The sequence below is a fragment of the Haliotis rufescens genome, unplaced genomic scaffold, assembly GCF_023055435.1.
Source record: "Haliotis rufescens isolate VD_foot unplaced genomic scaffold, xgHalRufe1.0.p SCAF_16, whole genome shotgun sequence".
Lineage (NCBI taxonomy): Eukaryota > Metazoa > Mollusca > Gastropoda > Lepetellida > Haliotidae > Haliotis > Haliotis rufescens.
The window spans coordinates 17,879,474-17,904,945 of record NW_025963846.1 but is presented as its reverse complement, the minus strand read 5'-3'; the positions used below and the strand labels follow the sequence as shown (position 1 = coordinate 17,904,945).

At 41.3% G+C, this 25,472-nt stretch overlaps 1 protein-coding gene across 4 annotated transcripts in view; it reads left to right on the top strand.

The window, feature by feature from the left end:
• Positions 1 to 6,264: 6,264 nt before the first annotated feature.
• LOC124121356 overlaps positions 6,265 to 25,472 on the top strand; it is a 79,940-nt gene continuing 60,732 nt past the window's right edge. For 3 of the 4 annotated variants that reach the window (XM_048396941.1, XM_048396940.1, XM_048396938.1), the window contains exons 1-12: positions 6,265 to 6,350; positions 7,550 to 7,857; positions 8,060 to 8,114; positions 9,737 to 9,800; positions 12,161 to 12,189; positions 13,636 to 13,769; positions 17,012 to 17,114; positions 18,355 to 18,370; positions 22,053 to 22,081; positions 22,746 to 22,858; positions 23,481 to 23,607; positions 25,110 to 25,128. In XM_048396941.1, the coding sequence (XP_048252898.1) occupies positions 7,580 to 7,857; positions 8,060 to 8,114; positions 9,737 to 9,800; positions 12,161 to 12,189; positions 13,636 to 13,769; positions 17,012 to 17,114; positions 18,355 to 18,370; positions 22,053 to 22,081; positions 22,746 to 22,858; positions 23,481 to 23,607; positions 25,110 to 25,128 (967 nt within the window). In that variant the 5' untranslated portion in view covers positions 6,265 to 6,350; positions 7,550 to 7,579. The remainder of the gene's footprint in view (positions 6,351 to 7,549; positions 7,858 to 8,059; positions 8,115 to 9,736; positions 9,801 to 12,160; positions 12,190 to 13,635; positions 13,770 to 17,011; positions 17,115 to 18,354; positions 18,371 to 22,052; positions 22,082 to 22,745; positions 22,859 to 23,480; positions 23,608 to 25,109; positions 25,129 to 25,472) is intronic. The other variant, XM_048396939.1, reaches the window with a different exon arrangement.

The window sequence follows — 25,472 nt, the reverse complement described above, 5'->3', positions numbered from 1 at the left end:
AACACAGAATTGTTATATTAATGGAATATTGTAATACATAGTGTGGGTCTTAATTAAGCTAAGTTGGTGACCAACATATATTCTGCTTTATTAAACATGTAACAGATATAATATTCCTACACATTTTGTTCACTTTAATAATACCAACTATACCAAAGATTTATTTAATATCCAGCACATAGTTTTTATACATTTATGGCTGGCTTTAAATTAATTGATTGAACGATCTTTGAATGTTAAAGTACACAATCGAGACTTCACCAGGCAAACCAGTGATTGACATTGTTAACCACAATCCACGCCCTCGAGTGAGTGAGTGAGTTGGGGTTAACGCCGCTTTTAACAGTATTCTAGTTATATCACGGCGTGTCAGCTTAATGTGGGAGGAAAGCCCCCAAGTGATGCAGGTCTTAGACGTTTACCACTTCGGTGAAACCCACGAGCACGGGTATGGTGCTGACAAACCTAGAAACATAATCGGGGCGAACCGGGATTCGAACCCACAATCATAGATAAATATATATCCAATGTTTTTACAAATAAGCGAATGTTGCTGTAACACCTACAGTAATTTCACTATAGGACGAGGGTAGAATAAGAGTTATCGTTCTCGTTCGAAGAAATTCTCATGCTCATACACCACAATGGAAGCCTTCGAGAGGGACACGAGTATCCATTCGGCTAATCCCTGGTTCTACCATGACATTGTTGAATGCTTGATTCTGATTGGTTAAAAAGAAGTTTCCTTTTTGCTATGGAAACCCATTTTTAACATACAAAGCTTTTTCTCACAAAAAACGTGAGCATTACGTCATCGATAGTTAACATATGGATTCATAAAATGATGGCTGCCGATCGATTCCCCTTTGGAACTATAAAACGTATCCATATTTTCACTTGGTCTCTAATGCAAGCCAGGTCTTTTATACACGCAGGGTCAACGGCTCTCGCGAAATTAATAGACGGCCTAGCGTCTAATAGAGGAAATACCGTATTTTAACATCTGGAAAGATATGCTGTTTTAGGCCGTAACCCTGACTGCTTCGGTGGTGAGATTACAAATGATATGTTTATGAAACTGTTATGGCGAACAGACTCGGAACAGGCAATTGGTGTCATTGAAACAACCCACAATGAAAGTAAATATAACATTATAAAAAGTGTTTGAAAAAACTTTATTCACGACTCATGTTGTTGACAAACCATAATGTGATCGATATTCCTTGCCATCTCCGTCCACCTCCACCATAAGGATTTGGCAGGAGGGGATTTGAAAGCCCATAAGAAAATACTCCTCCCTTTGAAAGGCCACAAAAACAATGTCCTGACATCTCTGAAGTCACAATACAGGCACTTGATCATAACAAATTATTAAACTTGATGAAATTCATTTCAGAACAGACCCGTGAAGATTCCGGGGTAGAATAGGTCTTCAGCAACCCATGCTTGCCGTAAAAGGTGACTATGCTTGTCGTAAAAGGCGACCAACGGGATCGGGTGGTCAGGCTCGCTGACTTGGTTGATGCATGTCATTGATCCCAATTGCGTGGCTCGATGCTCATGATATCAATCACTGGATTGTCTGGTCCAGACTCGATTGTTTACAGACCGTCGTCATATAGCTGGAATATTGCTGAGTGCGGCGTTAAACAACAAACCAACCAACCAACAACATTTCAGAACACGCACAATTAAGAAAATCATACACGAACCACTGTTTCTCGCCCACAGCTGTCACATTAATTTTCTTTCGTACACTGGCGTTGAATCCATGAAATCTTGAAACTGACAGGTCAAATCAGATCCCTTGTGTCAAAATAACCCGCTCGTCCGCAGCCAAAAAAAGCGGTTGTCAGTCATACTCCAGTTCCATTGGCAATCACATTGTACCAGCAGGCTCATTCCTAATAAAACTACAGGTTATGGTTGAACCACATCAAAGATCCGGGTTGTCACCTTGGTTCCTGTAACTTGTCGAAGGCATGAAAGTAAGAACGTAAACAACCATATTGGCAGCCATTGACAGTTGTGAGGTGTGAGTAAACCTGATGTAGGCCAAGTTCTTCCACATCCAAGTTCAGGATGGAGCGTCATTTCTTTTTACTTTTTACAAATTATTTACTGGGAGTAATTGCTAACGAAAAAGACTTACAGATGTAAAATAAAAAGTACAAGTCATTAAAGCTTGTTGAAGAAATATATTCGTTGAGCATTTTATAAACTATTTCTACAACCTGTCAATGGGAAATAGCATATTCACTTTCCAAGAATCAATCTCATGAAAATCAGATCTTAGTTTCCGCTACCGCTAAACAAAGATCTGAGGATATCACATTACGGGTCACGTCAGAACGACCTTTCGCGAATTTTGACCGACCAATCAAATGACTGACAAGAAATCGACAATGGCCAATCAGAAGGCAGCTTTCTCGATCTTTACGACTCTAGCTTCAAGCTGGCGACTACGCTTCGAAACATATTTCGAAGTATTCTCGATTAAAAAATTTAAAACTGATAAGAAGAACATTCGGGAATAGCTTATAGATGGTCTAGATTGTATGGATATAATCATAAAACACGTAACTGTCGTTCGGAATACCCCGTGTTAAATATATCGTGGTTGTATGATTAGAAAACACATTCCGACTGTCACTTTCATGATCTGGTAAGCGACGCTCTGATTGGTTGGATGAAAGATCGTTTGGACGTGACCCGTTATGGGATGTCCTCAGATCTTTGTTTAGCGATAGATTTTAATGAGATTGTCCAAGAATTGACTTGGTGGGTCAAAGAGGGCCCAGCATGTTGGCATGAAATTAAAACTTCTTTTGACTAGGTTTGAAGGGTTATTTGTTAACTTCTTGGCATTTCGTTTCATTAACTGTCTCGGGTATGAAGAGAAGGGCCATTGTGGACAGAATGAACAAACGGGTCATGCAACTTTCAATAAGTAATACTGAATACTTGTATATTTGAGAGATTAGGCAATGCTAAAATTATATTATTACTGCGATAATAATGGTATGAAATTAATGAATGGGTATGCACCCTTCCAAACCGACCTTCCCCCTAGCGTTCAAGAAATATGTCATCTGAAACGGCGACATGACGTCATAGTGTTTTTTTTACGTCACATTTCAAATTAAAAACATGGAAATAATGTTACATTTTTATCACTGTTCACTAAAACAGTACAGTTTTAGGTGATTTTAAAACAGTACATTGAAAATAGAAGTATAATCAAGCAATTTTATACAATAAAAGACTATTATTTACAAAACTTTTTATATATACTGACGAAGAAACGTTACCATACTGAAATTTGGACAAATTTGAGCGCAAACCCCAAAATGGTGAAGGAACAATCGCCCAAACATAACCAAAACAATTTGCTGAATGATGGAGTGCTACAGTGCCCAGATCAATGGAACTTGAGTTTCTTGCTGAATAATGGAGTGCTACAGTGCCCAGATCAATGGAATTTGAGTTTCTTGCTGAATAATGGAGGTGAGGTGAGGTGAAATTGGGTTTAACGTCGCGTCCAAGATTATTGCACTTATATAGCGACGTGCATGCACGTGTATGTGTGTGTGTGGCTGCTTGTACTAGTCCGGACTGATGCCGATTTATAGTGCTAGTTCACTGAGATACCATGCGGCAGTTTAACATAAATACCCCACTCAGACACAGTATACTGACTCCGAGCCGACCAGTCCTTGTTTTAGCCCCTTAATGCCGAGCGCCAGACAGGGTAACAACAAGTACAATATTTTAACGTCTTTTTGTATGACGCGGCCCGGGATCGAACCCTGGACCTTCCGCTCTCCGGGCGGACGCTCTACCACAAGACCAGGAGGCGGTCGCTGAATAATGGAGTGCTACAGTGCCCAGGTCAATGGAACTTGAGTTTCTTGCTTAATAATGGAGTGCTACAGTGCCCAGATCAATGGAACTTGAGTTTCTTGCTGAAAAATGGAGTGCTACAGTGCCCAGATCAATGGAACTTCAGTTTGAAGTGAAACTTTGGCTGCACTTACAGCATGCCGACCCAAACCGTTGGAAAGTAGAATACTAAGATTAATCCTACAACCGAGAGAACAAGCTGTAGGTATGATACACCAGGGAGCAACGCATGATCACGTTGCAAGGAGTTTGGGCTACAGACCAATGATAGTCACTAGGCGTATGGCCTGATTTAGGCAGATTTGGCGGAAGAGAGACAGGCCTAGGAGTGGCAGACCTCCTGTCACCAACACCAAGGGAAACTTTATAAGCGTATCCCCCATCTGATCATGAGTAACGATATTATCACTGTGACGTCATCAGCTGAGACAGTCATCCTATCAGTCACTGGACAGTGTCCAGAAGACTGCGTCAGTACAATATCAGAGCTTGCAGCCTACTACGAGACGTAACGCTGACACTGCAACGCTGGCAGAATAGAAACTGGCAAAGAGTCATGTTCACAGAAGAGAGCAGATTCAAGTATTTCCTAGAAGAAGGGGCACGGGTGGCCCAGTCGTCTAAGGCGCCGCGATTCGCTGTGCAGAGTTGTGCCCCTTGGTCACGCCAGAAACCTATGATTGTGGGTTCGAATCCCGGTTCGCCCCGATTATGTTTCTAGGTTTGTCAGCACCATACCCGTGCTCGTGGGTTTCACCGAAGTGGTAAACGTCTAAGACCTGCATCACTTGGGGCTTTCCTCCCACATTAAGCTGACACGCCGTGATAAAACTGTAATACTGTTAAAAGCGGCGCTAAACCCAACTCACTCACTCACTCATTTTCCTAGACGATGGAAGGATTTGTGTCAACCACCGACATGGAGAACATTGTTGCATTCCGGATGTCGAACCGTTTGGATTTGGCAGCATCTATAGCCCTGTCAATGCGGCATCATTAGCCCTAGTCAAGGTGGCATCTGTATAGTCAAGTCAATGTGGCATTATTAGTCCTATCAATGCAACAAGCCAAGGCAGATGTGGTGATTTTTGAAGGAAACATCACTGGACAGCATTACATTGGCCAATCTCTCTACCCTGCTACAGGACAGGACAGGCCCTGTTTCAACAAGATAACACAAGACCCAATCCAACTTCTTGCCTTGGCCACAACAATCACCAGACGTATCACCTACAGAACTCTTGTGGGATCAGCTTGACCGTCAAGTTAGAACACGACCAGGCGGCCCTTATAACAAGGATCAGTTACCACAGGCCCAGTGAGAAGAATGGTGTTGAATCCCATTTCTTGTGATCAGACGTATCACATCTTCTCAAGGTCGTGTTGGTGTGTGCATTGAATCCCGTGGAGGGCATACACAATACTGACTGACAATTGTGACATTCCGAAGGTTAAGAGGACGTTTCATGTCCTGATTTCAGTCTTGATGGTTGATCGAATACTGAACAATTGACCTCATCCTCCAAACTGTGGATACAGTGCCTTCTTTTTTAATCTCATTTATGGTATAACTTGTAATGATGTTGATATAAAATTCATATCTTTTGACAATACAAGTATGTTTATTTTGTATTTTTTTGTAAGTAAGGGTAAATGATGTTTTATGGGTATTTCACATCCCAGTCAACAGCTGATTCAGTCATATCACAGCGGGACAAGTTTCATAACCTAGTCCAAGGACAAGGTGACTTGATTATGAATTTTCCCACGCAATATTCTGTATTGATAGGGGGCACGGGTGGCCCAGTTTTCTGTGGCGCCGCGATTCGCAGAGTTGCGTCCCTTGGGCACGCCAGAAACCTATGATTGTGGGTTCGAATCCCGCTTCGCCCCGATTATGTTTCTAGGTTTGTCAGCACCATACCCGTGCTCGTTGGTTTTACTGAAATGGTAAACGTCTGAGACCTGCATCACTTCGGACTTTCCTCCACATTGACCTGACACGCCCTGATATAACTAGAAGAAAGCGGCGTTCAACCCTTTACACTCTCTGTTTTTTTCAAGCAGATGGAGGCTGTGTTTTTTATTTACAAATAAATATGAGCTGTGTTTTTATGCAACCCCAAGAAATCAAATGGACCACTCCTAATGGTCCTAATTAGCAAAACAAACAAAATGCCACAAATTAGTCTGTGAGAGTACTCTTTATGAGAGAAACACAAACTCCAACACAACACAGTCATATTTCTGTGTCAGGAGCTTCCATGTGCACCAAGCTCCTCCCCAGCGCGTGACACCTTCAGTCGAGTAGAGAGCTCCGCGAACGGACTATCGCTGTGAGGAGCTTGCTTCTACAAATGTGTACTTCCGGTCAACAAGAAGAGCGCGTTCATCGACGTGCTTCGAGTAAATACAAGGATTTCATTCAGAATTTTGTTCATGTTATGGTAATTGACATGGCTATTTCCTTGTATACATGACATACGATTAATGTGTAACCCTTGTTTTGATGTACAAGCAGTTTGTTATTCTTGATAAGCTAGTCGAATATCAGTGTGTTTGTTTTCGCTTCTGACGGCACTGGTGTTGAAAGATGGAAAAAGTGTTGAAAGTTTATTCCCAGTGCATTGTTGTCAATTACCTAAATGTAATTTGAATTGTCAAGTCGAGTAGTTGAGTGGAGGTACTAGCTATTGCTGGATTGAAAGTTGACACAATTGCAAGATCAAACTCAAAATAATACTTGATTGCAAGATGGGGGAGTAGTGCACATTACCGGGCGCACTTTTTCAGATCCAATTAGTGCTGTGGGGGCCCAAACACGCTTCGCTGGCTCACTGGCTTGGCTAAACAATGCGTTAATTAGCCGACGCTCTACCACTGGACCACGAGCGCTATCACATGTAATCAGTGCTCGTTTAACGAGTCATCAGCACCCCATTAACAAGCATGTGTAATTCAGTAAACAATGAATTGCGCATGCATGTGACGTCACGGTCTCCCATTCATTTATTCTTGAAACCACACCCGCCATTGTTTATGTTAACATGACCGACCAATCGGATTAACCGGATTAACACTTGAAAAGGTAAGAATTTATGGCTAACCCTTGCTCAAAGCAAGCTAACCCTAAGGACCGAAAAGAGGTGTTGGATCGTAAAGACGTGTAAGTTTCCCTAAGACCGAAAAGGGTGTTGGATGGTAAAGACTTGTAAGTTTTTGGATAGTGAAGCGAGAGTCACTGGAGCGTGTGGCACAGTAATGGTATAGCGAGACAGCGGTGGCACTATAGTGCGGTAATTGAGTGGATGGTAGAGCTCAGGCTGCGCCCCGATAAACTGCATTGTTGCCCATTGTGTCCGAATCCACTGGTCCCTGAAGATGGATGATGATATTACTGAAGCACTGGAATTATATATAAATAGACAAGGTACCTCAGTCGCCATCTTGGTCGAAGATAAAATCTGGTGTTTCATTTCAATTAAACTGAAATGTTGGATGTCATGCTTTCCACATATACACTGCATGCCACAATCCGGCATGTTTCACTATTTGTTACCTCTATTGGGTGATTTTGTCGAAATTTGCTGCATCAGGGCATTCCATTTATCAAAGAGTTAAGTGTTAAATAATCTCACCATTTCAGATATCCAGGAATATATGAGCCCACACCACCATGCAAGGCTATCAGCATGGTCAAGGTCAGTGGCCAGGAGGTTATGACAAAGGTGTGTCTATGATCAAACAAAGTGGAAGGGCACCTGAAAACACACCTGAATGGTACAGAGAGAAGGAAACAGATTCCCCCAGGATGAGCATGGTAACCCATGCATTGAAGTCCCTGCAAGACATGCGTGGTGGTCAGAGTGGGAAGCGCCCTGCAGAGGGCTTGAGGGGAGATTTTAGTGGACATGGTGGAGTTCCTGATGTCAAGAGGTCACGTTATGACTCAGGGTAGGTTTTGTTGGTTAGTGTTCCTTGAAGCAGATACAAGAATACCCTCGCTTATCCAATATATTATGCCTCAAATCTGTTCTGATACGTTTTTTAAATGTATATGTAGTTTTAATGCTGTCTCACTGTATCATCAAGCCATAACAAAACATGTTGCATGTTTTTAAAGGCATTATCTCCTTCAACCTTGATGTTTTTTCAGAGGTCCACGAGAATCGATGAATCAAGATCAGAATGACAGCTGGAGGTGTACCAAGGTGAGTTCTTCACATTTGAGGGATGGTGGCGTTGCCTATTTGTTAAAGCATGGCCTTAGTCATGTTGGTTTGAAGCCAATATCTGGTTGACTATTGCTAAAAGCGGTAAGAAAGAAGACTCATTTTCATCAAATTCTGTTGTGATGGAGATTCTGAGCTGAATCAATAGCAAGTCAATATAATTGTTAATTTTGTTCATCATGTTCATATTATAAATTTATATACCTCGGGGTACCCAATAATTCATTTCAAGGGCCCTTACAGGAAATAAGAGGGTAAAGGAATGAAATTGTATAGTGCACTTTACTTCAATCATGATTACAGGACCTTTATATTTCTTGTCAAGAATTTGGTACAATCAAAATTATTCACCTTCCAGAGGCAAGGGAGTTAACTGACTGTTAAAGTCCAGTTTCCACTATTGCTGAATTGGACTGGAATTTCTGGGCTCAATTATAGCGCCACCAGTGGCTATTACAAGTTATGTCCCTCCTATTGACCAATCAGATTCCCCATCTTATATCACTTGCATTTGCTTCAAACAATATGGTGATGCCCATTGCAGACAATCTGATAGATCTATTTTGTAATAACGATCTTTCTTCCCTTAATTGAAAACATGAAAAGGTTTGGAAAATATCTGCATGATCTGTTGACGCTAAGTTGATGGTACACGTTTTGAAAATCCTGCAATCGACCCGAAATCTGCACTGCAGTTTACGGAACAGATGTCAATTTCGTTATGCGATTTTGATTGTACGTGTACGATGCATAGACTGGTTTGGCCAGCCCATCTATAATTTGAGCCTAGTTCGGGGTTGAGACTGGACTTTATCAGCTTATAGTCAGCTAACTCCCTTGCCTCGGGAAGATAACATTATCGTTTTTTCTTCGTCCTGTCTTTACATTTGTACGTACTGGATGCACATTTCTGTATTGTGTAAAACCCTGATATACTGCACTTACCCAGATACTTGTAGTTTCTCAACTGCGGTTTATCAGTTATTACTTTGATAAAGGGAAAATAATGCAAAAACAGGCCAAATTGAATTTCTACATGGAGTTATGGGAATTGAATTGCCGCGTGGGCAAGAGGCCACCCTAACTGTTTATTGTTCCCCAACCATCGTTAATGGTGGTGCTGTTCATATTCAGTTTATATGAGGATTTGCACTGTTATTTATTGCTTGAAGTGTAAAAACCCTGACAGCGTTAGAAATTGGCACTAGTCCTGTAGTCCTTACCAAGCTGCCCAAAAGTAAAGGTATCCTAAGGACTAGTAGAAATTTGCCCATTTTAAGGGTTTTGCTATATGTTATCATTATAAGGAGTTAGTTTCTAACCCTGCCCGACAAGTTTATTTTATCTAATACAAGTAATAGCTGATGAGAAGACGGGAAGGGATCATGGGCAGATAACTCCTGATTTGTAACCAAGGGCAGGGGATGCCCAGGGAAGAAAGAGGCAAGTTATGAGTTTTGTGTTACAGGTTAGAAGTTCAGAAGGACATTGCAATGTGTTGTGCCAGAATAAGTATCATGAATATCCAAATTCATGTAATTTCATCTTCTATTAGCTATTAATCAGCTCCCTAAGAGTATTTCTCTCTTTCTTTGTTTCAGTGTAACAGTAAGAACATTGAAGGAAGAAACTATTGCATCCATTGCTACTCATCTCGGGAAGTTGGTGAGTTGTTTGCTATTTAATACTGACTGGATCCGTGGGGTTTGCGGGTTAAAATAGACCACCAGCTACCTATGCTGGTGGTAAGAGGCAACCAAATGGATCAGATGGTCAGGCTCAGTGACACTTGGTTGATAGCGTGTTCTCGTACCCCGACATCATGGATCGTTGCTCACAATATCAATCACTGGATGTCTGTTTCTGACTCAGAGATTTACAGGCCTCAATCTTGTAGCTGGAATATTGCTGAGTGAGGAGTTGAACAACAAACAAACAATACAACCTTGAGTATTTCAGCCTCTTTGATTATTGTGTTTGACAGCAACTGTTTTCAAAGTAGGTTTCATGTAACCAGACCAATTCATTGTTTTGCTTACGACCCACATGTCTCTATCTCAGCTGGAAACAACTGTCATGAGACTCCGATATCATGTATATAACATGTGCCCGACAAGTTTATTTTATCTAATACAAGTAATAGCTGATGAGAAGACGGGGTCATGGGCAGATAACTCCTGATTTGTAACCAAGGGCAGGGTATTACCCTACATTACATAAGGTTCCTGACAAGCTCGGGTAAACTTGGTAACCAGCTCATCTTCCAAACCTAGGTTTTTAAGCAGTTCTCTTCCAAACCTGGGGTTTAAAGAAGATCACTTCTAAACCTGCTTTGAGGTTTTACATTTCAGTTGTAATACCTAGGTTTTACAATTAACTTTTTGTTAACTTGCCTCTTGATGTGAACACAGTTGTGTTTGATGATTAGTTAAAAGTTGCTTGAAAATTCCATGACATTAATCGAACCTGCAACCTCACATATCGTGTTAGGTTTTGTAACCCACTGTTTTCCCACTGAGCATGCTGAGCTACTGAGGCAGGTGATGAGCAGTTGTTCAATCTATCATGTCATGACTCCAGCTAGTCCATGCTGCAGGTGGTTTTCTCTCGCACGCTTTGATCGAATTCCTTTTATGCCGCGACACACTGTATTGTTTCTCTATAAGGTATCTCAATGTTTTCCTATATATTCAGGTATTTAAAGCATTTAGACAGTTCATAAGTTGGATAAAACATGCCTCCAAGGTTTTGGTTGAAAATGTAACTCCTTCATCTCGGAAAAAGCCCTCGGGACTTCGGCCCTTCTGCTTTTCCCTCGCTCACGGTTTTACATTTTCAACCAAAACCTCAGAGGCGTGTTTTATCCTATACATAGACAATGGGGAACCCTAGCTGACTTTGTTTGGAAAATATGCTCTATTGATTATTGCCGATCTTTTGTTCAACAACAAAGATTTATGGGGCGCTTTATTTGCTGATCCACAGGGCCTAAATAGTCATAAATTACCAATCCAAGCCTAGTTTTACCAGTTAAAGAACCTGGTAACTACCAGTTAGGGCTTGATTTAGCTATATAAAACATGCACCAGTGCAACCTATTATTGAAAAATGCAACCTAATATTTATGTCTACATGAACCAAGTGCAAGTCCCCAAAATGCAAATTTGTGCTTGATTTACCCTTAAGCATGTTAAGTATCCACACAACGTCAATCTTTGAACAACCTCAGCATCTCTTAGTTTAGTTTACTCTACTAAGTCACTAACTGCTGTAGTGTTGGTTTCATGATGTATGACACAGTCATTAGAGATCTGTGGTTTTACTTATTTAGACTAGTTTATGCATCTCTGTTTTCAACTGTGATAAATTAATGGGACCATGGTTTAGTCTGGTGCAACAAGCCCACATGCACGTGGTAGAGGTTAAATCAAGTTCTGTAAATCGAGCCCCAAATCGCATAGATCAATGCATGGTATCCAACACTGGATTGTCTGGTCCAGACTTATATACAGACTGCCAACAACAAACAAACAAACAAACACTCACTCAATTTGGAAATGTTTTGTTGACATTTCCTGCAGACTTGAGACCCGAGCAGGTCTTGATAAATCTCTGAGTAAATACTCCAAGTAAACAATCAATATCCAATGTGTATAGTGTGTGAGTACATGGTCTACATGGTCAGTGGCTCCAAAAGGTATCCAGAACCCTGTCACGTTATATTCAATGGCGTATTATGCACAAGAAAATATGGTTTCTATATAATATTAATTTTATTTGACGAAGTAGACACAATTAATGGATAACAACTTCTTTAATACTCTAAAGGCGACATTTCGGTATAGATCCTTATATGTTTCAGTATAGATCCTTATACCATTGTCAAGCAAGGCATAAGGATCTGTATACGGAAACATCACCTTTACAGGATTAAAGAAGTTGTTATCCATAAATTGTGTCTACTTTGTCATCCGTCAACTTCTAAGTAATGCCTATCAAACGATATATATTTGTGTGTGTTCCAGCAGAGCTACAATCCAAGAGTCATGCAAAGGTAAGATTATGAAAAATATTACCCACAAAGGTAGAATGACAGTGTTTATAACTTTCGGATATTTTCACATGTGCATTTTAGCAATTCTCAAATGCTGATTGGTCAGTTAAAGCCATTTGACATCAGCGTGCTTCAAAATATGACTAAATATGATTGGCATGATCGGACTATCGCAAATATTGATAGTCCAATCAGAGAAAGTTTCATAATATCGTCATCTGGGTTCTGAAAACATGGCCTCTCCAATAGCTTGTCAAATTTGTGCTCAAGTTTCTTTCAACATTTAAGCGAAGATTAGTATTTTCTAGCTCTTTCCAAGTTATAAATCAAGTCACCCAAGCACTGTGCTTGTAAGTGGTATGATGGTGAGAACACTTATTCCCAGAACTGGAACACATTTGTATAGAAATGATTTACTGCTTGCTGCCTTTGTTGACACGAATATGTCTTTTCCATCTCAACCACTCAATCATGATGTCAATGATTGCCTTGGTTTGTCTGGGCACTACTTGTGATCTACGAGAGTGGTGCCAAGACCAAACGAAGAAAAGTGGGCTTGATGTGGCAAAGGTCAAAACTAGCTAACCATGCTAACAGATATATGCTTGTGAATACACTTGCCTCGGGAAGATGGGAGTATGATGGCTTGCTGTCAACCAAGTTAGTAAGCCTGGCCACCCAATCCATTTGGTCGCTTCTCACCACCAGCATAGGTTGCTGAGGACCTACTCCAACCTTGAATCCCAATGAAGCAGGGATAGACCTAGTTGGTCAAACCCAACTGGTCTGCAGCTAATAACCGACTAGTGGTTCATTATCTCATTTTAAATGTAATTTAGAATAACCTACTTGAAACTTGGAATTCTGGATTATCCATGTCTCATTGGTTCACACGACACTCAGCAGTCTTCCAGCTATATGATGGCGGTGCATGAATAATTTGATCCTGGGTAAGACAATCCAGTGATTGATATTATGAGCAACAATCCACGCCCTCAGAGTATGATGACACACTGTTAACCAACTTAGTAAGTCTGGCCACCCAATCCATCTGGTCGCCTCTCACCACCAGCATAGGTTGCTGGGGACCTACTCCAACCTGGAATCCCCATGGGGTAGAACAAGAGGCAGGGGTCAAATCCAACAAGTCTGCATCTCACTTTGGACCAGTAGTTCATGTAAACAGATAGAGTTAAGGAGAAATCAACTTTGGAGAAATCAACCCTGAAGACTTTATCTTGTACTAACCATGTGCTAACAGACTAAAGTTTATTACCTATAATATTGGTTAAACAAATGTGACTGGCTTCCACATGTCACATTTCACTTGCAAATATTTAATGTTATTACAATCTTTTGATTCATTCTTTCATTCCAAACTCCCACCCATCCATCCATCTGTCGTCTGTCCGTCCATCCATCCATCCATTCGTTCATTTGCTGTAGGTGGATGACGAGAAGGCCTGTACGCTCTACGTGTTTGACCTCCTGCTGACAACAACAACGTCTGATCTGTTCAAGTACTTCTCCCAGTGGGGAGGCATGATTGATGTCTACGTAAAGATAAGAGATGATGGAATGTGAGTACAACTTCTGATCAGGCCTTGCATGAAAGGTCACACTGAAATCTGCGTTGAGTGTAAAATAGTAAAAAAATACTGCTGGCCTGGAACTAGTAGGGCTGGGACGGGTAACTCTGGTACCCGGGTCGGGTGGGTAATGAGTAGGACCCACAGGACTACCCAGACCTGTGGTTAGTCAGGTGATATATAGTTTGTTGACATAAATTATCTTTTACTCTATGGTTACTCTACAAGTCACTAATGTTTGCATTTCTTTCTGACTATGCTCCCATTCCTTCTGACTTTTCATATGGTTGAATAAAGATCTAACTTAAGTCAACTTCAGTGTATGTATGACCAGATCGTTTAATACGTGTATCTAAATATGTTTTGCAAGTGCTGTGGTAAATAAAAATTCCCAATCAGACATTTTGTATCTCTTGAGACCTACAGTGGGTACCCGTGTAGGGTTGGGTAATAGGGGGGTGGGTACCTGGGTAGTAAATTTGAACTCGTCCCGACCCTACTAGCTAGTGAGACCTCAATCCCAGATTTACTTCCATTGACATCGATGGCCACAGCACACCATCTCCATACCCATGCCTGTCTGTGGTTTAACCTTGGATTTCCCCATACATCAGTGTTTCCATAACCGATCATTGTCAGTAATTCACCTGTCAAATAGGCCTTGCCTGTCTGTGGTTTAACAATGGCTTTTCCCACACATCAGTGTTTCTGTTACCGATCATTGTCAGTAATTTACCTGTCAAATAGGCCATGCCTGTCTGTGGTTTAACCTTGGATTTCCCCACACATCAGTGTTTCCATAACCGATCATTGTCAGTAATTCACCTGTCAAATAGGCCGTGCCTGTCTGTGGTTTAACCTTGGATTTCCCCACACATCAGTGTTTCCATAACCGATCATTGTCAGTAATTCACCTGTCAAATAGGCCTTGCCTGTCTGTGGTTTAACAATGGCTTTTCCCACACATCAGTGTTTCTGTTACCGATCATTGTCAGTAATTTACCTGTCAAATAGGCCTTGCCTGTCTGTGGTTTAACAATGGCTTTTCCCACACATCAGTGTTTCTGTTACCGATCATTGTCAGTAATTTACCTGTCAAATAGGCCGTGCCTGTCTGTGGTTTAACAATGGCTTTTCCCACACATCAGTGTTTCTGTTACCGATCATTGTCAGTAATTTACCTGTCAAATAGGCTGTGCCTGTCTGTGGTTTAACAATGGCTTTTCCCAAACATCAGTGTTTCTGTTACCGACCATTGTCAGTAATTTACCTGTCAAATAGGCCTTGCCTGTCTGTGGTTTAACCTTGGATTTCCCCACACATCAGTGTTTCCATAACCGATCATTGTCAGTAAATTACCTGTCAAATAGGCCTTGCCTGTCTGAGGTCTAACCATGGCTTTCCCCACACATCATTCAGTGTTTCTGTTACCGATCATTGTCAGTAATTTACCTGTCAAATAGGCCGTGCCTGTCTGTGGTTTAACAATGGCTTTTCCCACACATCAGTGTTTCTGTTACCGATCATTGTCAGTAATTTACCTGTCAAATAGGCCTTGCCTGTCTGTGGTCTAACCATGGCTTTCCCCACACATCATTCAGTGTTTCCGTTACCAGTAATTGTCAGTAATTTACCTGTCAGATAGGCCTTGCCTGTCTGTGGTTTAACAATGGCTTTTCCCACACATCAGTGTTTCCATAACCGATCATTGTCAGTAATTTACCTGTCAAATAGGCCTTGCCTGTCTGAGGTCTAACCATGGCTTTCCCCACACATCATTCAGTGTTTCCGTTACCAGTAATTGTCAGTAATTTACCTGTCAAATAGGCCTTGCCTGTCTGTGGTTTAACCATGGCTTTCCCCACACATCATTCAGTGTTTCCGTTACCAGTAATTGTCAGTAATTTACCTGTCAAATAGGCCTTGCCTGTCTGTGGTTTAACAATGGCTTTTCCCACACATCAGTGTTTCCATAACCGATCATTGTCAGTAATTTACCTGTCAAATAGGCCGTGCCTGTCTGTGGTTTAACCTTGGCTTTCCCCACACATCAGTGTTTCCATAACCGATCATTGTCAGTAAATTACCTGTCAAATAGGCCTTGCCTGTCTGAGGTCTAACCATGGCTTTCCCCACACATCATTCAGTGTTTCTGTTACCGATCATTGTCAGTAATTTACCTGTCAAATAGGCCTTGCCTGTCTGTGGTTTAACAATGGCTTTTCCCACACATCAGTGTTTCTGTTACCGATCATTGTCAGTAAATTACCTGTCAAATAGGCCTTGCCTGTCTGAGGTCTAACCATGGCTTTCCCCACACATCATTCAGTGTTTCCGTTACCAGTAATTGTCAGTAATTTACCTGTCAAATAGGCCTTGCCTGTCTGTGGTTTAACCTTGGATTTCCCCACACATCATTCAGTGTTTCCGTTACCAGTAATTGTCAGTAATTTACCTGTCAAATAGGCCTTGCCTGTCTGTGGTTTAACAATGGCTTTTCCCACACATCAGTGTTTCTGTTACCGATCATTGTCAGTAATTTACCTGTCAAATAGGCCATGCCTGTCTGTGGTCTAACCATGGCTTTCCCCACACATCATTCAGTGTTTCCGTTACCAGTAATTGTCAGTAATTTACCTGTCAAATAGGCCTTGCCTGTCTGTGGTTTAACAATGGCTTTTCCCACACATCAGTGTTTCTGTTACCGATCATTGTCAGTAATTTACCTGTCAAATAGGCCATGCCTGTCTGTGGTTTAACCTTGGCTTTCCCCACACATCAGTGTTTCCATAACCGATCATTGTCAGTAATAATTTACCTGTCAAATAGGCCTTGCCTGTTTGTGGTCTAACCATGGCTTTCCCCACACGTCAGTGTTTCTGTTACCAATAATTGTCAGTAATTTTCCTGTCAAATAGGCCGTGCCTGTTTGTGGTTTAACCATGGCTTTCCCCACACATCAGTGTTTCTGTTACCAATAATTGTCAGTAATTTTCCTGTCAGATAGGCCTTGCCTGTTTGTGGTTTAACCTTGGCTTATCTCAGACATCAGACACTGTTTTGAAATGGCACTTCACTATCTTTCCACATCCCTGATTTTGAGGGTCAGCAGATGAGTAACATAAGTTTTGTTTGTTTGTTTGTTGTTTAAAGCTGCACTCAGCAATTATTCCAGCTATTTGACGGCAGTAACATGAGAAAGTGAGAAATAAACACCTAACATGTTCTTTCAGTTCTTCAGGAAAAGGCCTTGTACAGTACAGGCGCCGAGAAGATGCTCAGGCTGCTCTAGCTGCTTGTCCGCACATCATCCAGAAGAAACAAATTCTTGTCTCGGTGAGCTCCAAAATTCTTCTACATATGTACATGCTCTCCAGTACCCCATGGTTGTGGGCCCTAGAGATTGTGGGATCAATTGGTCACAAGTACCCCATGCTTGTCCCCCTGGGGGTTGTGGGGTAGAATATGTCCAAAGTTCCCCATGCTTGTCCCCCTGGGGGTTGTGGGGTAGAATATGTCCAAAGTACCCCATGCTTGTCCCCCTGGGGGTTGTGGGGTAGAATATGTCCAAAGTACCCCATGCTTGTCCCCCTGGGGGTTGTGGGGTAGAATATGTCCAAAGTTCCCCATGCTTGTCCCCCTGGGGGTTGTGGGGTAGAATATGTCCAAAGTACCCCATGCTTGTCCCCCTGGGGGTTGTGGGGTAGAATATGTCCAAAGTACCCCATGCTTGTCCCCCTGGGGGTTGTGGGGTAGAATATGTCCAAAGTACCCCATGCTTGTCCCCCTGGGGGTTGTGGGGTAGAATATGTCCAAAGTTCCCCATGCTTGTCCCCCTGGGGGTTGTGGGGTAGAATATGTCCAAAGTACCCCATGCTTGTCCCCCTGGGGGTTGTGGGGTAGAATATGTCCAAAGTACCCCATGCTTGTCCCCCTGGGGGTTGTGGGGTAGAATATGTCCAAAGTTCCCCATGCTTGTCTCCCTGGGGGTTGTGGGGTAGAATATGTCCACAGTACCCCATGCTTGTCCCCCTGGGCGTTGTGGGGTAGAATATGTCCAAAGTACCCCATGCTCATCCCCCTGGGGGTTGTGGGGTAGAATATGTCCAAAGTACCCCATGCTTGTCCCCCTGGGGGTTGTGGGGTAGAATATGTCCAAAGTACCCATGCTTGTCATGCTTGTCCCCCTGGGGGTTGTGGGGTAGAATATGTCACCAGTATCCCATGCTTGTCGGCCCTAGGGATTGCGAGGCTCAATTGGTCCCCAGTACCCCATGCTTGTCTCCCTCTGGATTGATGGGATCAGTAGGTCCCCACTCCCCTTTGCTTGTCACCCCGGTACCACATGCTTGTCTCCCTGTTGACTGATGGGCTCAATGTGTCCCACTACCCCATATTTGACCATGGATCTGTCCTTGTGACAATAATTCGGTCCGGACTCGATTATTTACATGACATGTGGCCGGAATATGACTGAGTGCGGATTCAGACAACATATATATAATGAAAAGAATGCTGTTTTTGTTTTTAATCGAAACTGAAATTTCTAATGAATAAACCTTGTTTCTTTTTCCAGGACAAAAAGGGGGGAGGTAAGTTGTCCACAAATGGGAAGGTCATGCACAATTGCTGGATCATCATAATTAATCGTTCTGCGTACATTTTGTTTTTTAGATTAAGTTCAGTAAAACTTGTAAACCTTATAAAAAAAAAAACACAAGTATTTACTTCAGCACTTACATTGTTCCAAAAGGAAACTGGCCTTCTTCTTTCTTCCGTTTTTTACAAGTTCTATGAAGTAAGTTGTGAAGAAACCTTGTCAGAAAATAGACATGTCACATCTAAAATGCAGATAATATATTATATAATCTAATTTTCAAACTTATCCTATCTCACACTATGCATTTCTCTTCCTACTTTCGATCCTGAGTGGAAACATGCCTTGACAAAGTTTCCAGCTTCTTAAAAAACAATTCATCCGAACACACCCAGCATCACCATGGTCACGTCCCAGCAATCTAGTTCATGCATTCTTTTCTTGCCGGTTGACCCACTCTTTCTAATTGCCACCTTGTGGTGACATATTTATACACCAAGTTGATCACTGTTGATTCATTTGGGTATATTTTTGCCTTTTTCACCATTTTCCTTCTTCAACAACTAATCGTTATTCATCATGGATGAACTGTCCACACAACGTCCATTGTGTCTCACTTGCAGATGGGTATTTTCACCATCAGACCCCGCATGATGTCTGTTCCGAATGTCGTGGGTGTTGTGCGCAATGCGTTGATTTGCCAGATCAATCATATTTTTTTGCACAAATGTTGATGCTGTGAGCAAGATAGGCTCTCTGATTTTACTGGCAAAATAACAAAAAACACAAAAAATCTGGTAATAAAGCCAAGTAGATCAGCATCTTTGACGAACCCAGTGCTTCCTGTTTGATCAAGTCCAAAGAATCCACCTTCACCAGCTTAAACAAACCGGCCTTCAGCAAACCGGCCTTCAACAAACCCGCCTTCAGCAAACCCGCCTTCAGCAAACCCGCCTTCAACAAACTGGCCTTCAACAAACCCGCCTTCAGCAAACCAGCCTTTGGGCTCAATTGCTCTGGAAAATGCATTAGGCGAATATGGTTCCACCGAACCTGGTTTTTTTCTTAATCAACTGTGACCTCTCTCACTGTTCCGAAGACAACTAGAGATAGTATTGCTTCCTTGTCATCTTCATCTTCAGTTGCTGAGATTGTCAAATCTCCACTGGACGGGCATACCTAAGACTATAACATCAGTTGAAGACACTACTTGTTACTCCTTTTTCCCTCCTTTTACTCTCCTCATCGGCACAGAGACAACCCTCGTCGTTCGGCTTGTACCAGCAGATGCCCTTCCCCAAAGGTCACGCATGGTAATTTGTCCACAACACACCGCTCAGGTCCTCCACCTATACAGTGATCCTTTGCTACAACTCTACCTTTGGGGTCCAAATAATTGATGAGCGTTATGGACGATCAGCGGTTTAACCAAGGTGGAGTCGTATGTGGTAGATGACCAACAAAACAGTACATGCTCTGCCTACCTAACATGATCTATGCTGCACGTTTCAGAGTTTAAAAAACTATTTGAATAGTAGTTTATGATTCATAGTGTAAAAAATGATTTATCGAGTGTTACACGCTTTAAAAAAAACACATTCTATCCCTTCAGCGTATTCAGGTGAACGAACAGGTATGACAAACTTGGTCAATATGAATATGAAATTTGATATAAAACATCACTGGACATGATGATTTACCATTAAGTTAATTCAGTTAAAAATTACCCAATTATACAACTTCAAAGAATTTTGATGCAATGGTCGGAAGAATTTGTATCTGAAATTATTATTTTATCAGGAATAATATAATTCCACTATCATGTTAGTTTACTTGCAGCTCTCACTATAAATATTTAATATTATAAGAACCATAAGTTTAGCACTTTGGTACAGATGATTGCTATCGCAGGATATTTTTACCTATGGAACAATTTGACAAGTCACTGTTTGGACTTCCCGCCCTACATATTTTTTTATTTCGAAAACCTTATGTTGACATGTAATAGTCAAACTGCCTCAAATATGACTTCTTAACGAGACAAAGTATGGCATTTATGAGATATGTATCCATTCTCTTGCAACTAAAGTTTGTTTCAAGGCGTCAATAGTGGTAGCCTGCCTAATTGCTGTAAATAACAGTGAGTTGTGCGATCAACCAATCACTTCACACACGATTTTGCTAAAATTAATGTAAATGATATTGAAATTTTGATTATAATGAATAAAATATGTTATAAACGTAAGTCCAGATAAACAATGAATACCTTTTTATCACAAGATAGTATAATAATTGGATTAAATTGCCTACTTCAGTTTGGATTTGTTGACGTCGCTTTTAACAGTATTCCAGTTATATCGCGGCGTGTCAGCTTCATGTTGGAGGAAAACCTGAAGTGATGCAGGTCTCAGACGTTTACCACTTCGGTGAAACCCATGAGCACAGGTATGGTGCTGACAAATCTAGAAACATAATCGGGGTGAACCGGGATTCAAACCCACAATCATAGGTTTCTGGCGTGCCCAAGGGACGCAACTCTGCTCAGCGAATCGCGGCGCCCTAGACGACCGGGCCCCCCAGAAAGATGAGTTGGCTGGGGAAACCATGTATTCAGCGTGTGCAGGTCAATCGGCATGGAAAGTGTGCATGACCCAGATTATGGTAACCATGGTGATGCTGGAGTGTATTTGTGTGAATTGTTTTGAGAAGCTGGAAACCTTTAGTTTTAGCACGTTTCCACATAGGATTGAAAGAAGAATCAGAAATGCATAGAGTGAGATAGGATATGTATATGAATATGCAATTTTTTAATAAGATTTTCAAATACATCATTTCTGTTAAGTTAAATTTATAAAACTCCACATATACTTTGATTGGCATTCTAGACGTTGGTGAGAAAGTATGTTGTATGTTTGAATCACATGTTGCATGTTTGGGCATCATATGGGTAAAATTAAATACAAAAGTTTGAAAATAATTATTATTCGTGTATTGATTGATAAAAAAGGCAAATTCCGCATTTTTTCTTCAATTCTGCATTGTCTAATATTTTCTGCAAGTCTTTCTGTGGATGTAGAATCTTACCTATTTCTATTGTTTGTCTGCATGGGTGTCCTTTAACTTCTCTTGAAAAATATACCGGTATATGTTAGCAGTCAAATTTATGTAGAGATGATACTAGAGATGTGTATAGGCTTATACATACCGTGACTACATGGATTTAAGCCCCGGACTTAATTACAGATTTTGCCTTTTTGAGCCCAAAATGGTGATCCAGGGCTTTAAAGCGAGAACTGACAAATACATGACACAAATAATGAATATCTCAAGTTTAATAAAATAATTCTCACAAATGGAATAAGAGAGCAAATGATTTTCTTTTTCCATTTGAAAAATATGAGTTAAGTACACCTTCAACAATGTTCAAAATTGAAAAAAAGTAATAACAAACCAATATGTGTGTCTGTCATGTGTGTTTAAACTGTAACCGGAATATCACCTACATATCACCTACATGTTATGTAAATGTCATGTAAATGTCATGTAAATGTGGAAACCTCTAACAGCACTTAAAGTGCGACATTGTTGGGCTAAAAAATTAGGGGAAATAATTCTGAACAACGTGCAGTCCCGAAACTGTGTCCAACTGGAACACTTGTCAACTTTCTCTGTTTCAGATCCATGGAAAAGAAGAGACGATATGGACGTATGTATTTCTGTGAAACAAAGCTATTTGTTCTTTCTTATCATGCTTATCATTGGCCAGTGGGTGATTGACAGCTTGTTCTTAACTGCTGGGCTAGCAGATAACAAACTATAATAAAATGCACTGAAAGAAATTGAAAGCTCACTTATCATGCTTATGAGCATAAGGACAAGCATCCATCAGATATTGCTTGAAAGGGTTATGCAGTGACTGGCTGTACGACTGATTCCGTCAGAATCTTAATGAGATTGAAATACTGTGGCTTTAAAGGATACTCAAGGATCTTGCACAGGTGTGCCTCTTTCCTATGTTATACAATGTTATAAATCCCAATACACCCTTGAGGATTCCAGGTAAAAATGTCGGTCCCCTGCATTCTATGCTTGTCAAAAGAGTGACTAAATGGATTGGGTGGTCAGCAGCGAGGATTTGGTTTTAAAGCATGTCATTGTTTCCCAATTGTATGGAACGATGCTCATGATGTCAATCACTGGATTGTCTGATGGATGCTTGATTATTTACTTACTGTCATCATGTAGCTGAAATACTGCTGTGTGGCGTTACACAGATAAAAAACAGATCTCAATGACTTCACACCAAAAATAATTTTAAAAAAGTGTTTGTGAAGATTCAGTGTTTTGATCAGAGCTTTTTTGTTTTACAGAAGCACAAACTGTATGTGACCAACATACCCCTTGATGTGACTCAGGATGAACTGTTTCAGTACTTTTCCCGGTGGGGAACCATATTCTCCTGTGAAATAGTGGAAACAGAGCGGTAAGATGGCACATCATTCTGGATCAACTTCTTAAACAGCGAGATAGGGGTTAGAAACGATCTTCAGTGACCAATGCTTGTCGTAAGAGGCAACTTACAGGGTCAAGTGGTCAGGTTCGCTGACTTGGTTGCTGCATGTCCTTTTATCCCAATTGCTTAGATAAATGCTTAGGATGTCAATCACTGGATTGCCATGTCCAGACGTGATTATTTACAGACCGCCGTCATATTGCTGGTACATTGTTGAGTGGCATTAAACAACAAACAAACATCATGCAGGGCCACTGCCTCTGAGGTCTTGTAGTTAGAATGTCCTAGATGTTAAAAGATGGTGCTTATTGCATGTATTGTAACCCAGTCATGCGCTCAACAGAATATAAAGTAAGGACTAGGCAGCTCGGAGTCAGTATACGGTATCTGAAACTGGGTATCCATGTGAAACTGCAGAGTCTTGCACACACTCGAGCGCACGCACACAAACAAACAAAGAAAAACACACACAAAAACAAACACAAACACACACACACACACACACACACACACACACACACACACACACACACACACACACACAGAGTTGAATGTGAAGTTAAACTCATTGTCACATTACTTCATCTTTCAGTTCCAGAACCAATAAGATTGCCTTTGTTTCCTACACCAATGAAGGAGACGCTCTGAAATGTCTGCAGTCAAGTCACCATTTGCGAAACATGGAGCTGTCTGTACGTGTGTCGGTCAAGAGCAAATCTGTGAGTCATAGTCCTTTTTATTCAATTTGTCAACGCTATAAGCAGATTTGAATCACAGATTCATTTCATTATAATCCATGTCAGCATGTGACATTTTGAATCATTACCTTCATTTGGGACCTTGTGGGGATCTGGGTTAGAATTGGTCCTGAATATCTGTCTCGACATTCTTGGTGTCAGGCTTGGGTATCTGCTCCCCACCTTCCAACCATGGGATAAATGCATAGTGTGAGATAGGATAACCATCCCCGCATCACAGTTATGCAAGCCTCTTTACGCTCTATGAAACTGAATGAGATGGTAGGTTAGGTCAGATGATCAGGTAGTGTAAGATCATTATGCACTGGTTTACAGCACAGGGTCCATGCATTGCAACAGCTGGTGGTGGCCATGGTTGTTGAGGTGGGGTTGGTTGAGGTAAGGGGTTGGGATGAGTCCAAATTTACTACCCGGGTACCCACACCCCTATTACCCGACCCTACCCGGGTACCCGCTGTTGGTGTCAAGAGATAGGTCCACAATGTCCGATTAGGAATAGTTTGACAGTAGCCCTGGCAGAATGTATTTAAATACATGTATAAAACGATGTGGTCATGCATACCCTGAAGTTAACTGAAGTTTTACCTTTTTTCAAACATATATAAGTCAGAAGGAACGTGTTCATAGTCATGAAGAAATGCGAACATTAGAGACTAAAAATTGTCGTGTAACCATTTAGTTATATTGTGAAATTTTGTAATGAAACAATATATCACTCGACAAACCAAGGGTCCGGGTAGTCCTGTGGGTACCCGGGTCCTACTCAGTACCCACCCGACCCGAGTACCCGAGTTACCTGTCCCAGCCCTAGTTGAGGTGTTTTTGAAGCTTTGAAACAGGGTCAAGGATCGTTTCCACTCAAGGATCAGACTGATGGTGAAATGCATAGTGTGAAATAGGATAAGAAAATAGATAGATATGTTATTATATATTTTTTAACTGATCCTGCATTACTCCTTATTGCATTTACTGTTTTTGACAGAATCAGTGGGGTCATTGCATGACATGGGGGGACCCATTTTCAACAGATGTTTAGGAAATGAATGCCACCACTATTTATGGAAAAAAATGGTCAATGTGAAACAAGGTTAACCCATATTGTGAAAGCAGAGATGACAGACATTCACTCAGGACCCACTGTAAGACGTGTGTGTCATGATAGGGGATATGTGTAATTCTTATTGGTAATCACACGATAAAATCAGAATTCTCCTCAGGGTCAACTATCCGTTGTGCACATAATAGTATCTTGCTACCCCAAACCTCATGCACTAAGGTGGAAAAAGCTAGCTTCTGTCCAATATCTGACATCTAGATGCAGGAAATTGGGGAGATGGATGCAATTTACTTCCGACAGAGTTAGTGTTCTTTGACTTATTAACAATGATAAATATTGTTGGATATTTCATTCTTGTTCTGATATATATATTGCTTGTGACACGTCTTCTGTTTCTTGATTTCAGATGATTAAAGATGCAAAAGGTAGGATTTTAATAAAACACTGGAGGGGGACCCCATGTCTGTGAGAGGGGGCTACGATAAGGCCTTGTCACTTGTATAGAGTGTAGTGGATGTGATAAGATTAGGTTCCCAGCCCCAATGTCTGTAAGAAGGAACTACGGGCCTCATCACCTGTATAGATTGTACTGGACGTGATGAGATTAGGTTCCCAGTCCCAATGTCTGTAAGAAGGAACTACGGGCGTCATCACTTGTATTGATCGTACTGGACATGATGAGATTAGGTTCCCAGCCCCAATGTCTGTAAGAAGGAACTACGGGCGTCATCACTTGTATTGATTGTACTGGACGTGATGAGATTAGGTC